Source organism: Oncorhynchus clarkii, chromosome 25 (genome assembly GCF_045791955.1).
Source record: "Oncorhynchus clarkii lewisi isolate Uvic-CL-2024 chromosome 25, UVic_Ocla_1.0, whole genome shotgun sequence".
Taxonomy (NCBI): Eukaryota; Metazoa; Chordata; class Actinopteri; order Salmoniformes; family Salmonidae; genus Oncorhynchus; species Oncorhynchus clarkii.
In genome coordinates, this window is record NC_092171.1 from 3,600,873 (window position 1) to 3,617,466 (window position 16,594).

Consider the following 16,594-nt stretch of genomic DNA (forward strand, 5'->3'; position numbering starts at 1 on the left):
CTAAAATGGATTTGAATACCCCATGATGACGAAGCAAAAACATTTTTGCAAATTTATATTTAAAAAATTACATTTTTCACATAAGTATTCAGACCCTTTGCTATGAGACTTGAAATTGAGCTCAGGTGCATCTTGTTTCCACTGAGCATCCTCAATATGTTTCTACATCTTGATTGGAGTCCACCTCTGGTAAATTCAATTTATTGGACATGATTTGGAAAGGCACACAACTGTCAACAGTAGCAGTCAAAAGTTTGCACACACCTACTCATTCAAGGGTTTTTCTACATTGTAGAATAATAGTGAAGACAAACTATGAAATAACACATATGGAATCATGTAGTTAACAAAAACGTGTTAAACAACGTTTTACATTCTTTAAAGTAGCCATCCTTTGCCTTGATGACCTTTGCCTTGATGACAGCTTTGCACACACTTGGCATTCTTTCAAACAGCTTAACCTGGAATGCTTTTCTTTGCAATTTCTCACATGGAATAGCCTTAATTTCTCAGAAGAATTATAGACTGATGAGTTTCAGAAGAAAGTTATTTGTTTCTGGCTATTTTGAGCCTGTAATCAAACCCACAAATGCTGATGTGCCAGATACTCAACTAGTCTAAAGAAGGACAGTTTTATTGCTTCTTTAATCAGAACAACAGTTTTCAACTGTGCTAACATAATTGCTAAAGAGTTTTCTAATGATGAATTAGCCTTTTAAAATTCTAAACTTGCATTAGCGAACACACCATTCCATTGGAACACAGAAGTGGTGTTGCTGATAATGGGCCTCTGTACGCCTATGTAGATATTCCATTAAAAATCATCTGTTTCCAGCTACAATAGTCGTTTACAACATTAACAATGTCTTCACTGTATTTCTGATCAATTTGATGTTATTTTAATGGAATAATTTTTTGCTTTTCTTTCAAAAACAAGGACATTTCTAAGTGACCCCAAACTTTTGAACGGTAGTGTATTTTGATTTGCATGACTTTTTTTTTTTGGTCACTTCATGATTCCATTTGTTATTTCATAGTTCTGATGTCTTCGCTATTATTCTACAATGTAAAAAACATAAAAAAATAAAGGAAAGCCCTGGAATGGGTAGGTGTGTCCTAACTTTTAACTGGTACTCTCTCATAGAAGATGAATAGAAGATAAGCTTAGGCCTAACCCCAGAGGGATAGAGATATGCTGGTGGCATGCTACGACACCGATGGCTACTGCGTCTGTAATACAGATATAGACGTACAAAGGAAGGTCATTCGTTCATTTTCAATCTGAATTATTTGTATAAGGCATTGTAGTAGTTACTCTGGTAGGCCGGAAACCGTCTTCCTCAGCAGCTCAAGTTCAGCTGTCGGAGTCAGTTGGTACTAAAGTTTAATAATAGCCACACCATACCAAACGTTTCTAAACTTTTTATTAGGGTAAAATCAGAAGTAAGTTAAGCCATTGTTTATAGGGAAGATACGATTAGAAGAGCAATTGTAAACCAGGGAAAAACGCGCTACTCTCCCCAACCCCCCCTCCCCCAGTAAATTTCCATTGGTCCTTAACATCATCCATTGGAATACATCAAGCTGCTGAATCTTGTTGAAGACAGTTGTTTAAGAATGTGACTACATTGGATATTGTAGACACAGCATGCAAGAGTTTCTTCTACATGAATGCACTTACCCTTGTCTTGCATTGTGATATTTGCAATCAAGTATTGAATGCAAATATTGAAGGGGCAGCAGTAGCCTAGTGGTTAGAGTGTTGGGCCAGTAACCAAAAGGTTGCTGGATCGAATCTCCGAGCTGACAAGGTAAAAATCTGTCGTTCAGCCCCTGAACAAGGCAGTTAACCCACTGTTCGCCGGTAGGCCGACATTGTAAATAAGAATTTGTTCTTAACTGACTTGCCAAGCAAAATAATAAAATGGATGGCCTCGAGAAGCTGCTTGATGGCCTCGAGAAGCTGGCCTTGAGAAACTGCTCTAATCATGGTTTGACTTTGACTGTCTGTCCGCCTCTTTTTCTATCTATCCATCTGTCCCTCAGGGTTCTGGCTGGGGATCGAGCTGGACAAGCCCAGCGGGAAGAACGATGGCTCGGTCGGCGGGGTGAACTACTTCAGCTGTCCTCCCAAACATGGTGTCTTTGCCCCTCCATCACGTGTACAGAGGTAAGTACATACCCCTCTGGGCTACACCATTTTATATTTGTAAACAACAAACAAAAAAATCTGTAAGGATTGTCTTTAATTATTTCTCACATTTAGAAATGGGATTAGAGAAAAAAATTAACTGAACCAAAGGTGCATCTGGTGAATGTCACTGGCACAATTACCGCATAACTGTGTAACTGACGGTTATGGATGAAGACTGTGATGAAAATAAAATAACCGCCATATGTGGATTGAACAGCTCACTCAGGGCGGGATGAACGGGCATTTGTGCACTTGAGTCCATTTCTGCTAAAACATGGACTCTTAACAACGTGATGAAACTAGAAATAGAATGAATAGAACGGGCTTGGAACCTCTAACCCTGGAAATTTGACTGGTAAACTGAGTACACTCAGAATGGCTGTCTGTTATTGTATTGCAATCATTTCCATGGTAATGTAGAATGTTCATTCAAATTATTTCGAAGGAATTAATTAACATAATTTCAGTGCATATTAATGGGTACACTTACTGCTCTACTTCCTGCTTTGCTCCTATGGGTACGCTCACAATGGCCGCCAGTCCACCCATTATGACATCATTGACTTCAATGGGGATGCCCATTCTATTCATTCTATTTCTATGGCAGCACATGCACGTGAGAGTGGAGAAGAGGATAACCTGTTTTTCTTTATTTTTTTCTATTCGAACGGTTATCACGGTGACATCAGTAATTTGGCAGGCCAATAACCATCATCCAAACTTCCATGACCATCACAGCCCTATTCATTACACTCATCAATATTTGGATGGCACTAACAAGCCAGGCCTCGACAATGCCATTTGTGAGAGCTGTTGAAATATTTGATTTTTGCTTTCTTGAGGACACTGCTAACAGTCCAGATTGGGGATTTACTCGACCACGGGTGTCAAACAGGGACAGGAAGCTAAGGCCTATTCACAGCCAAGCCGACTGGGTTGTGTTCATTACGAAACAGGGAAGGCCAAAGGGCTACCTGGCCTGGTCTGTCTGTTAGAAATATATACATCACATTTTATTGGTCACATACACGTTTAGCAGATGTTATTGCGGGTGTAGCGAAATGCTTGTGTTTCGAGCTCCAATAGTGCAGTAGTATCTAACAAGTAATATCTAACAATTTGACAACAATACACACAAATTTAAGTAAAGGAATGGAATTAAGAATATATATATTTGGACGTGCAATATCGGAGCGGCATAGACTAAAATGCAGTAGAATAGAATACAGTATATACGTATGAGATGAGTAGTGCAAAATATGTAAACATTATTAAAGTGACAAGTGTTCCAATTATTAAAGTGACCAGTGATTTCAATTCCGTGTACAGTTGAAGTCGTAAGTTTACATACACTTATGTTGGAGTCATTAAAACACGTTTTTCAACCACTCCACAAATTTCTTGTTAACAAACTATAGTTTTGGCAAGTCGATTAGCACATCTACTTTGTGCATGACACAATACATTTTTCCAACAATTGTTTACAGACAGATTATTTCACTTATAATTCACTGTATCACAATTCCAGTGGGTCAGATGTTTACATACACTAAGTTGACTGTGGATTTAAGCAGCTTGGAAAATTCCAGAAGAAGATGGCTTCAGAAGCTTCTGATAGGCTTATTGACATAATTTGAGTCAATTGGAGGTGTACATGTGGATGTATTTCAATGCCTACCTTCAAACTCAGTGCCTCATTGCTTGACATCATGGGAAAATCAAACGAAATCAGCGCAAAACTGAAAGCACGTACCACCACATTTAATCATGGCAAGGTGACTGGGAATATGGCCGAATACAAACACTGTAGTTATTTCCTCTGTTAGGCAATCAAACAAGCAAAGTGTCAGTATAGAGACAAAGTGGAGTCGCAATTCAACGGCTCAGACATGAGACGTACGTGGCAGGGTCTACGGACAATCACGGATTACAAAAAGAAAACCAGCCCTGTCGCGGACATCGACGTCTTGCTTCCAGACAAGCTAAACACCTTCTTCGCCCGCTTTGAAGACAATACAGTGCCACAGACACGAACCGCTACCACGGACTGTGGGCTCTCCTTCTCCGTGGTCGAGGTGAGTAAAACATTTAAACGTGTTAACCCTCACAAGGCTGCCGGCCCAGACGGCATCCCTAGCTGCGTCCTCAGAGCATGCGCAGACCAGCTGGCTGGTATGTTTACGGACATATTCTCTCCTTATCCCAGACTGCTGTCCCCACATGCTTCAAGATGGCCACCATATCACCTTCACCCTACCTGTCACCTTAGACCCACTTCAATTTGATTACAGCCCCAATAGGTCCACAGATGATGCAATCGCCATCACAATGCATACTGCCCTATCCGATATGGACAAGAGGAATACCTATGTAAGAATGCTGTTCATTGACTACAGCTCAGCATTCAACACCATAGTACCCTCCAAACTCATCATTAAGCTCAAGTCCCTGGGTCTTGACCCCTCCCTGTGTAACTGGATCCTGGACTTTTTGACGGGCCACCTCCAGGTGGTGAAGGTAGGAAACAACATCTCCACTCCGCTGATCCTCAACACTGGGGCCCCACAAGGGTGCGTTCTCAGCCCCCTCCTGTACTCCCTGTAAACTCATGACTGTGTGGCCATGCACGCCTCCAACTCAATCATCAGACGACACAGCAGTGGTAGGCTTAATTATCAACAACGACGAGACAGCCTACAGGGAGGAGGTGAAGGCCCTCCGTCAGGAAAATAACCTGTCACTCAATATCAGCAAAACTAAAGAGATGATCAAGGGACTTCAGGAAACAGCTGAGGGAGCACCCCCCTATCCACACCGACTAGACAGCAGTGGAGAAGGTGGAAAGTTTTAAGTTTCTCGGTGTACATATCACCGACAAAATGAAATGGTCTACGCACACAGACAGTGTGGTGAAGAAGGTGCAACAGCGCCTCTTCAACCTCAGGAGGCTGAAAAAATGTGGCTTGTCACCGAAAACACTCACTAACTTTTACAGGTGCACAATCGAGAGCATCCTGTCGGGCTGTATCACCGCCTGGTACGGCAACTGCACCACTCACAACCGCAGGGCTGGTGCATTCTGCACATCGCATCACCCGGGGAAAACTACCTGCCCTTCAGTACACCTACAACACCCGAGTTCACAGGAAGGCAAAAAAGGACAACCACCCGAGCCACTGCCTGTTCACCCTGCTCCCATCCAGAAGGCGAGGTCCGTACAGGTGCGTCAAAGCTGGGACCCGAGAGATGTTTTTCAATCTCAAGGCCATCAGATTGTTAAACAGCCACCACGAGCACAGAGAGGCGGCTGCCTACCTACAGACTTGATATCATTGGCCACTTTAATAAATGGAACACTAGTCACTTTAATAAATCCACTTTAGGAATGTTTACATATCTCGCATTACTTATCTCACATGTATATACTGTATACTGTTTTCTACACTATCTATTGCATCTTAGGCGCTCTCACTGCTCATCCATATATTGTATATTTAAATATTCTTATCCCATTCCTTTACTAGATTGTGTGTATTAGGTTTTGTTGTGGAACTTGTTAGATATTAGGTTTTGTTGTGGGATTGTTAGATATTACCTGTTAGATACTGCTGCACTGTCGGATCTAGAATCATAAGCATTTCGCTAGACTCGCAATAACATCTGCTAACCATGTGTATGTGACCAATACTGTTTGATTTGACACATGGCTGGTCGAATGCCGAACTCTTCAATGCTGAAACATCAATCCATGGGTGAGACAGTGCCACTTTTTAATTTGTGCCTCAATCAAAATGAAAAAAGTAATCTTGCAAATTCAGCAGGCTGTGGTGTAAAATAAGCTTTTAAAAGTGTTGACGTTATTTTATTAATTATTGTTAATGCTGTCTTTGGTGTGCTTATGTAACAGATGTGAAACGGCTAGCTTAGTTAGCCGCGTTTCAATCGGTGACGTCACTTGCTCTGAGACCTTGAAGTAGTAGTTCCCCTTGCTCTGCAAGGGCCGCGGCTTTTGTGGAGCGATGGGTAACGATGCTTCGTGGGTGACTGTTGTTGATGTGTGCAGAGGGTCCCTGGTTCGCGCTCGGGTATGGGCGAGGGGACGGTCTAAAGTTATACTGTTACACTTATCAATGCACAAGCACCTTTTTCCCGCTCCTATCGCTTCTTGTGGAGCTTGTCGCGTGGTGGCCATAGACATATACAGTGCTTTCAGGAAGTATTCACACCCCTCGACTTTTTCCACATTTTGTTGTTACTACCTGCATTTTGTGTCACTGGTCTACACACAATATCCCATAATGTCAAATTGGAATAAGGTTTTACCTTTTTTTGTACAATTTAGTTCAAGCCTAAATAAGTTCAGGAGTAAAATATGCTTAGTAAGTTACATGGACTCACTCTGTGTTCAACAATAACATGATTTTTGAATGACTACCTCATCTCTGTACTCCACACATACAAATCTCTGTAGCTCCCTCAGTCGAACAGTGAATTTCAAACACAGATTCAACCGGAAAGACACGGGAGGTTTTCCAATGCCTCACAAAGAAGGGCACCTAAAGGGTAGATGGGTAAAGATAAAAACATTGAATATCCCTTTTATCCCTTTTAGCATAGTGAAGTTATTACTTAAACTTTGGATGTTTTATCAATACACTACAAAGATACAGGCGTCCTTCCTAACTCCGTTGCCGGAAGGGAAGGAAACTGCTCAGGGATTTCACCATGAGGCCAATGGTGACATTAAAACAGTTGAGTTTAATGGCTGTGATAGGAGAACAATGAGGGTGGATCAACAACATTGTAGTTACTCCACAATTACTAACCTAATTGACGGAGTGAAAAGAAGAAAAACAATATTCCAAAGCAATATTCCAAGCATCCTGTTTGCAACAAGGAACTAAAGTAATGCTGGCATAAATGTGGCAAAGCAATTAACTTTTTGTCCTGAATATTACATTTTATGTTTGAGGCACAGTGGTGGCTGCCTCATGTGATGGGTATGCTTGTAATCATTAAGGACAAAGGAGTTTTCCCAGGAAAAAAAAGAAACAGAATGGAGCTAAGCACAGGCCAAATCATAGAGCCTTGAACCTTGTTCATTGTGCTTTCCTGGGAGAGGAATTTACCTTTCAGCTGAACAATAACCTAAAACACAAGGCCAAATCTACACTGGAGGTGCTTACCAAGAAGACAATGAATTACAGTTTTGTTACAGTTTTGACATAAATCTACTTGAAAATCTATGGCAAGACCTGAAAATTGTTGTCTAGCAATGATCAATAACCAATTTGACAGAGCTTGAAGAATTGTGAAAGGAATAATGGGCAAATGTTGCACAATCCAGATGTAAAAAGCTCTTACAGACTTACCCAGAAAGACACACCGCTGTGATCGCTGCCAAAGGTGCTTCTACAAAGTATTGACTCAGGGGTGTGAATACTTATGTAAATGAGATATTTCTGTATTTCATTTTCATAAATTTGCTTACATTTCTAAAAAACATGATTTCACTTTGTCATTATGGGGTTTAGTGTGTAGATGGGTGAGGAAAAAACATATATTTAATCCATTTTGAATTCTGTTAGTAACACAACAAAATGTAGAAGTAAATTAATAATTTCTGAAGACACTGTAATCCATAGAAGGGTTTTGGAACCTCACACCCTGGCAAATTGACTGTTAAACTCATGGGTATCCTAGCAATAGCTGCCAGTCTTGACTTGAATGGGAACTACCATCTATGAATTATATCTCTATGCTTGGTTAGTTTGTTTGCCTATCGCAAATTTAAAAATACAATCCTGTGAGAAATGTACCATTTGGAAAGCAAATGCTGTCCTTACTAAATGTGTAATGTGATGATTTTACGTACAAAACCTTTTTAATAAAATATTTAATCAGTCGTCTTCCTCAAATGAAGGGGATGATGACAATATTTGCGAGACGTAGGGTATCTGATTTCGTTGGTCCTCAACTCATGCCTCAGACGAATAATTCAGGATAAATGGAGTTAGCCCTGAGTTAGCCTGCCCCGGAGCAGGTTAGTTCTGAAAGCTTCATTGCCATAGAAATTAACCTGGCCACTTTCACGGTACTGGTTATTCCAGGTTGAACTCAGAGTTGACCAAAGTTACCTCGCTAACTCGTCAAACATTATTCGTAGTATAGAGCTCAGGATGAAGCCCTCTCTGTTGCCGTCTCCTTTGTCCCACCGGCTACAGCACTGTGCTCCCAGTTCACCCCCAACAAGCTGATCGCTGTGTCTGTGAATGCATCCCCACACAAACACACACACACACAGGAGACATAACACTAAAACAATTAACAAACCTATCAATAATTAGGAATTGATGATTCATCATAATAATATGGTAAGTGAGTAATGCACCAATGCATCACCGGGGGCAAACTACCTGCCCTCCAGGACACCTACAACACCCGATGTCACAGGAAGGCCAGATAGATCATCATGGACAATAACCACCCTAGCCACTGCCTGTTCACCCCGCTATCATCCAGAAGGCGAGGTCAGTACAGGTGCATCAAAGCTGGGACTGAAAAACTGAAAAACAGCTTCTATCTCAAGGCCATCAGACTGCACATTAGAGGCTACTGCCCTATATACATAGACTTGAAATCACTGGCAACTTTAATAATGGAACACTAGTTACTTTAATAATGTTTACATATTTTTCATTACTCATCGTGTATGTACTGTATTCTATTCTACTGTATCTTAGTCTATGTCACTCAGACATTGCTCGTCCAAATATTTATATATTCTTAATTCCATTCCTTAACTTAGATTTGTGTGTATTGCTGTGAAATTGTTAGATATTACTGCACTGTCGGAGCTAGAAACACAAGCATTTCGCTACACCCGCAATAACATCTGCTAAACACGTGAAGGTGACCAATAACCTTTGATTTGAACAATAAATCATGCGAAGCAGCTACAACTGTCAGTAAGTGTCCATGATTGAGTCTTTTAATGAAGAGTTGGTGATAAAAAATGTCCAGTTTGAGTGTTTTTTTGCAGCTCGTTCCAGTCGCTAGCTGCAGCGAACTGAAAAGAGGAGCGACTCAGGGATGTGTGTGCTTTGGGGACCTTTAACAGAATGTGAATGGCAGAATGGGTGTTGTATGTGGAGTTTGAGGGCTGCAGTAGGTATCTCAGATAGGGGGGTGAGGTCTAAGAGGGTTTTATAAATAAGCATCAACCAGTGGGTCTTGCGACTGGTATACATAGATGACCAGTTTACAGAGGAGTATAGGGTGCAGTGATGTGTCCTATAAGGAGCATTGGTGGCAAATCTGATGGCCGAATGATAAAACACATCTAGCCGCTCGAGAGCACCCTCGCATGGGTAGGATGATCATCTGAATCAGGGTTAGTTTGGCAGCTGGGGTGAAAGAGGAGGAATTACGGTAGAGGAAACTAAGTCTAGATTTTACCTTAGCCTGCAGTTTTGATATGTGCTGAGAGAAGGACAGTGTACCGTCTAGCCATACTCCCAAGTACTTGAATGAGGTGACTACCTCAAGCTTTAAACCCTCAGAAGTAGTAATCACACCGGTGGTTACCAACCACATTACCTTTGTTTTGGAGGTGTTCAGAACAAGGTTAAGGGCAGAGAAAGCTTTTTGGACACTAAGAATGGGGAGGGACCAGCTGAGTATAAGACTGTATCATCTGCATATACATGGATGAGAGCTTCCTACTGCCTGAGCTATGTTGATGTAAATTGATAAGAGCGTGGGGACTAGGATCGAGCATTGGGGTACTCCCTTGGTGACAGGCAGTTGCTGAGACAGCAGGCACCAGGCTAAAGACCCCTCAGAGACGCCAATACTCCTTAGCCGGCCCACAAGAATTTAATGGTCTACCGCATCAAAGGCTTTGGCCAAGTCAATAAAAATAGCAGCACAATATTGCTTAGAATCAAGAGCAATGGTGACATAATTTAGGACCTTTAAGGTTGCAGTGACACATCCAAAACCTGAGCGGAAACCAGATTGCATACCAGAGAGAATACTATAGACATCAAGAAAGCCAATCAGTTGAATATTGGCAAATTTTTCCAACACGTTTGCTAAACAGGGCAAAATAGAAATTGGCCTTAAATAAAATACACACCGTGGCTGCCTTCAATGTAATCTGAGAAAGATTTAGGGAGTCGCATTTCTTTACGACTTGGTCAGTTGTTTAAGCGTGTCCCAGTTTACGTCACCTAGCAGATCAAATCCAGACTTAATGTAAGGGGCTAGGAGAGAACTTAGAGTACAGGCCGGTGCTGATGGTGGACGATAACACCCAGTAACAGTCAACAAAGAGCTATTTGAAAGTTTAATGCTGTCGTGACGTTGGTACCATTTTTAATGTGATGATGATTCGTTTATCAAATCAATTGACTATGTTTAATTATCACGTTGTTTTAATTACTCGTGTAACAATTAACTAATTAGCAATCTAGGGGCACCACGGGAAAATGTTGTGTAAGTCTCTGGTTCTCCACCGGAGGTCACCATGTCCTTTGTAGTTGTAGTAGGTTGGTCTCAGAGTGTCTGTTAGAATGGATCTTCCAGAGGTGTACCACGTGGTGTTCAGCAGGCCTTATTCTTCACTCTGTTTGTTTAAAATATATACCCTAGAGAGATACCAGTAGTGGTGAGAGGAAATTATTCTTTGTCTCCCGTCTTCGGTCGAGTTTCTTAGGCTAACCGTGCATAAACAGCTGTAGACTAAATGTTCCTGTGTAGTCTTCTTCTTCAAGAGTCTCCACGTTTTCTGGTCTGTATGTGATTTTCTTCTTCTCTGTTGAAAGTTTCAGAGTTTCTAACCATTTCGTACATTTCAGCTCACGCTGTCGGTCACACTGGTCTAATGTGGAGTCTATCCATTTTACACGTCCGGCTTACCGTCCGTATGCTGGTCTGTAGAGATTCCAACCATTTCAATGTGTGAATGGTCCTCATATTCTCTCATGTGAATTTCGTTAGCTGTCCTTTTATGCCCCCTCCTTGGAGGCCGGTTCCATGACGTTGCCACGTGGTCTGTGCTCACGTGGGTGTAGTTACTGACTGGGTAAAACTTTAGAAGACTAAAATTAAATTTAATCTTCTCACAAATAGTTTCATATTTAATCATATAAGTTCCACAACATTTAGATGTCAATTTGATAACTGGGACGTATACATTTGTAGAGTTACCATTATTTGGTTATACCGTCCTTAATGATATCCCAAAACAACAACTGATTTGACATAATTGTTCTTTATGTCCTTCCCAACCAATTCCCGCATTCTTTGTGTAAGGAATATTGTCTCAATGTCCAACCTTTTGATGTTACAGTACTGCAAAGTCTCTCTCTCTGTGGAAACAAAGGCATTTTTAACTTCCGTTTCTGCAGAGTGGGAGAGAGAGTTCCTGCAAGGTATTTAAGATCCGGTTGTTAAATCATTAAAACTCTGGTGGGAGAGAGAGGGGGGAGGGGATCTGGCTATCTGTCAGCCCTGTGCCGAGCGGATCTGGCACCTATGATCCTCATCCAAGAGGGAAAGTCATGACAATGCTTAAAACCAGCAAATCAAATTATTTGGGGGCAGACTTGGTGGAGACAACTGAGCACTGAAGGTGTTCCTTGGTAAAGATTGCCACTCCACCATCTTTAGAAGATCTGTCTTGCCGAAAAAGGTTCAAACCAGAACGGTTAACATCAGTGTTCAAAACACTCTTTCTTAGTCCCGTCTCAGTAATGAATAACACATCTGGATTGGAGCTGTGAACCCACACTTTTAATTGATACATTTTTGGTAATAAGCTTCTAGTGTTAAAACCTCTTTGGGCTAGATGGGACGCTAGCGCACCACCTCGACAAATTCCCGTGAAATTGCAGAGCGCGAAATTCAAAATACAAAAATCGTAATATTAAGCATTCATGAAAATACAAGTGTCTTACATTGATTAAAAGCTTAACGCTGTTGGATTAACAAGAAGTTGTCAGATTTCAAAAAGGCTTTATGGTGAAAGCATACCATGTGATTATCTGAGGACAGCGCATACACCAGCATTTAAAAACATTTTTCAAACCAGCAGAGGCGTTACGAAAATCAGAAATAGCGATAAAATAAATCACTTACCTTTTGAAGATCTTCCTCTGTTTGCAATCCCAAGGGTCCCAGCTACACGACAAATGGTCGTTTTTTTTCGATAAAGTCCTTCTTTATATCCCAAAATAGTATGTTTAGTTGGTGCGTTTGATTCAGTAATCCACCTGTTCCACTCATTAAACATGCAGACAAAGGAATCCCAAAAGTTACCGGTAAACTCTGTCCAAACAAGTCAAACAATGTTTCTAATCAGTCCTCAGGTACTCTAATATGTAAATAAATGATCAAATTTAAGACGGAATGTAGTATGTTCAATACCAGAAATAAATAATGAAGTGCTCGCCCTCATCCACGCACGCCACAAGACTACAGTCTAATGAGAGACACCTTCAAAAACTACAACTGCTAACTCATTTTTCAAAGAACAAGCCTGGAACCCTTTCTAAAGACTGTTGACATCTAGTGGAAGCCGTAGGAACTGCAATCTTGGAGTAATTCCTTTGAATATCCCATAGACAAGCATTGGAATGGCATGTGACCTTCAAAAAAAAGATCTGGATGGATTCTCCTCAGGTTTTGGCCTGCCATATCAGTTCTGTTATATTCACAGACATTATTTTAACAGTTTTAGACACTTCAGAGTGTTTTCTTTCCAATGCTACCAATTATATGCATATCCTAGCTTCTGGACCTGAGTAACCGGCAGTTTACTTTGGGCACATCAGTCATTCAAACTTCCGAATACTGCCCCCTAGCCTTTTGTATTTATTTTATTTCACCTGTATTTGACCAGGTAGGCTAGTTGAGAACAAGTTCTCATTTGCAACTGCGACCTGGCCAAGATAAAGCAAAGCAGTACGACACATACAACAACACAGAGTTACACATGGAATAAACAAATATACAATCAAATATACAGTAGATAAATCTATATACAGCATATGCAAATGAGGTCGGATAAGAGAGGTAAGGCAATAAATAGGCCATGGTGGCGAAGTAATTACAATGTAGCAATTAAACACTGGAATGGTAGAATGTACAGAAGATGAATGTGCAAGTAGAGATACTTTGGTGCAAAGGAGCAAGATAAATACAGTATGGGGATGAGGTAGATTGGCTGGGCTGGGCTAATTACAGGTGAGCTATGTACAGCTGAAGTTATCTGTGAGCTGCTCTGACAGCTGGTGCTTAACGTTTAATGAGGCAGGTAAGAGTCTCAAGATTTTTGCAGTTCGTTCCAGTCATTTGCAGCAGAGAACTGGAAGGAGAGGCGGCCAAAGGAGGAATTTGCTTTGGTGGTGACCAGTGAGATATACCTGCTGTAGCTCGTGCTACGAGTGGGTGCTGCTATGGTGACCAGTGAGTTGAGATAAGGCGGGGCTTTACCTAGCAGAGACTTGTAGATGACCTGGAGCCAGTGGGTTTGACGACGAGTATGAAGCAATGGCCAGCCAACGAGAGCGTACAGGTCGCAGTGGTGGGTAATATATGGGGCTTTGGTGACAACGGATGGCACTGTGATAAACTGCATCCAATTTGTTGAGTAGAGTGTTGGAGGCTATTTTGTAAATGACATCGCCGAAGTCGAGGATCGGTAGGATTGTAAGTTTTACGAGGGTATGTTTGGCTGCATGAGTGAAGGATGCTTTGTTGAGAAATAGGAAGCAGATTCTAGACTTAATTTTGGATTGGAGATGCTTAATTTGAGTCTGGAAGGAGAGTTTACAGTCTAGCCAGACACCCAGGTATTTGTAGTTGTCCACATATTCTAAGTCAGAACGGTGGGATTCGATAGTGGTCGGTAATCTGTTTGTTGACTTGGCTTTCGAAGACCTTAGAAAGGCAGGGTAGGATAGATATAGGTCTGTAGCAATTTGGGTCTAGAGTGTCTCCCCCTTTGAAGAGGAGGATGACCGCGGGAGCTTTCCAATCTTTGGGGATCTCAGACAATACGAATGATGTTGAACAGGCTAATAATAGGGGTTGCAACAATTTCAGCAGATAACTTTAAAGAGAGAGGGTCCAGGTTGTCTTGCCCGGCTGATTTGTAGGGGTCCAGGTTTTGCAGTTCTTTAGGAACATCAGCTATCTGGATTTGGGTGAAGGAGAAATGGGGAGGCTTGGGCAAGTTGCCGTGGGGAGTGCAGGGCTGTTGACCGGGGTAGCCAGGTGGAAAGCATGGCCAGCCGTAGAAAAATGCTTATTGAAATTCTCATTTATAGAGGATTTATCGGTGGTGACAGTGTTTCCTAGCCTCCGTGCAGTGGGCAGCTGGGAGGTGGTGCTCTTTTTCTCCATGGACTTTACAGTGTCCCAGAACGTTTTTGAGTTTGTGCTACAGGATGCAAATTTCTGCTTGAAAAAGCTAGCCTTAGCTTTCCTAACTGCCTGTGTATATTTGTTCCTGAAAGCCCTTAAGAAGTTATGCAGAAAACCCAGGCTTTTACAAGAGCAGATATCAGAGCACAAGTCAGAATTGGGGCTAGCAACAGTAGACGGGCCAGGGTGTGCATGCACATTTCCAGATATCATCAGCAGTAATACAATCAGGGAATGGCAAAGGACATGGAGAGCAGTGTTGATTTATGACATTTGAATGTGCATTAAATGGCAACAAGATCATATTGTGCAGCAATTTCATCAGGTAACATGAATACAAAGCCGGCAAGAGGTGGTTAGAATAGGATGGGAGGCCAAGAGTCTGTGTAACCAATAGAGAGTCAGAGTCCCGAGTGTGGGAACAAACAGCCTGTCCCACAGTTAGGTAAACAAGCAAGTTCATAGTCAACAAACACGCAGCAGTCATGAGGCAAATGGCATAAAGCACAATACATTTTTTTACAGACTTGGGGCTAGCCATTGTAAGTCCAGAGTCACTCGCCCCAACAGTGCGTGTGTACTGGAGGAGAGCAAAACCTCGCGAGAGAGGGGGCAGTGTGGCAGGAGTACCTGTACCAGACATGGGGAGACAGGCCAGAGCAGATGGTAAACAGTTCGCCATGTGGAATTCAAGCAGCAATGGGAGTAGGTGTCACACCAACTTGGGAGAAGCTTTTTTTGGGAGGCAGATTCCTGATAGAAAATCCCAGCTAGCTAGCAAGTCTCTGTCCGCCGTTTTTTCCACGTGGAAAAGGAGGTTGTTAGCGAGCTATAGCTCTTCAGTTTCTGTGCATGGTCCTTTACAACATCCAAACAAAGTTGTCCTGTGGCTGTTGTATTTTGGAGATTGCGAGGAGGTTATCTTCTGATGTGATCAAATGTGATTAAATACTTTCAAGTGATATCCTCTGGGTCCACATTGTACATTTTGTTATACAGTTGAAGTCGGAAGTTTACATACACTTAGGTTGGAGTCATTAAAACTTGTTTTTTAACCACTCCACAAATTTCTTGTTAACAATCTATAGTTTTGGCAAGTCGGTTAGGACATCTATGTTGTGCATGACACAAGTCATTTTTCCAACAATTGTTTACAGACAGATTATTTCACTTATAATTCACTGTATCACAATTCCAGTGGGTCAGAAGTTTACATATACTAAGTGCCTTTAAACAGCTTGGAAAATCCCAGAAAATTATGTCATGGCTTTAGAAGCTTCTGATAGGCTAATTGACATAATTTGAGTCAATTACAGTGTACCTGTGGATGTATTTCAAGGCCTACCTTCAAACTCAGTGCCTCTTTGCTTGACATCATGGGAAAATCAAAAGAAATCAGAAAAAAAATTGTAGACCTCCACAAGTCTCTTTCATCCTTGCGAGCAATTTCCAAACCCCTGAAGGTACCGTGTTCATTTGTACAAACAAATGTACGCAAGTATAAACACCATGGGACCACGCAGCTGTCATACCACTCAGGAAGGAGATACAGTGCCTTGCGAAAGTATTCGGCCCCCTTGAACTTTGCGACCTTTTGCCACATTTCAGGCTTCAAACATAAAGATATAAAACTGTATTTTTTTGTAAAGAATCAACAACAAGTGGGACACAATCATGAAGTGGAACGACATTTATTGGATATTTCAAACTTTTTTAACACATCAAAAACTGAAAAATTGGGCGTGCAAAATTATTCAGCCCCTTTACTTTCAGTGCAGCAAACTCTCTCCAGAAGTTCAGTGAGGATCTCTGAATGATCCAATGTTGACCTAAATGACTAATGATGATAAATACAATCCACCTGTGTGTAATCAAGTCTCCGTATAAATGCACCTGCACTGTGATAGTCTCAGAGGTCCGTTAAAAGCTCAGAGAGCATCATGAAGAACAAGGAACACACCAGGCAGG

The 16,594-nt window shown here is 41.6% G+C and overlaps 1 protein-coding gene across 3 annotated transcripts in view; it reads left to right on the forward strand.

Annotated features, from left to right (window-relative positions):
- LOC139383723 (CAP-Gly domain-containing linker protein 4) overlaps positions 1-16,594 on the forward strand; it is an 83,132-nt gene that overhangs the window by 56,262 nt on the left and 10,276 nt on the right. For all 3 annotated transcript variants that reach the window (XM_071128280.1, XM_071128279.1, XM_071128281.1), the window contains one exon: positions 2,047-2,170. In XM_071128280.1, coding sequence (XP_070984381.1) covers positions 2,047-2,170 — 124 coding nt within the window. The remainder of the gene's footprint in view (positions 1-2,046; positions 2,171-16,594) is intronic.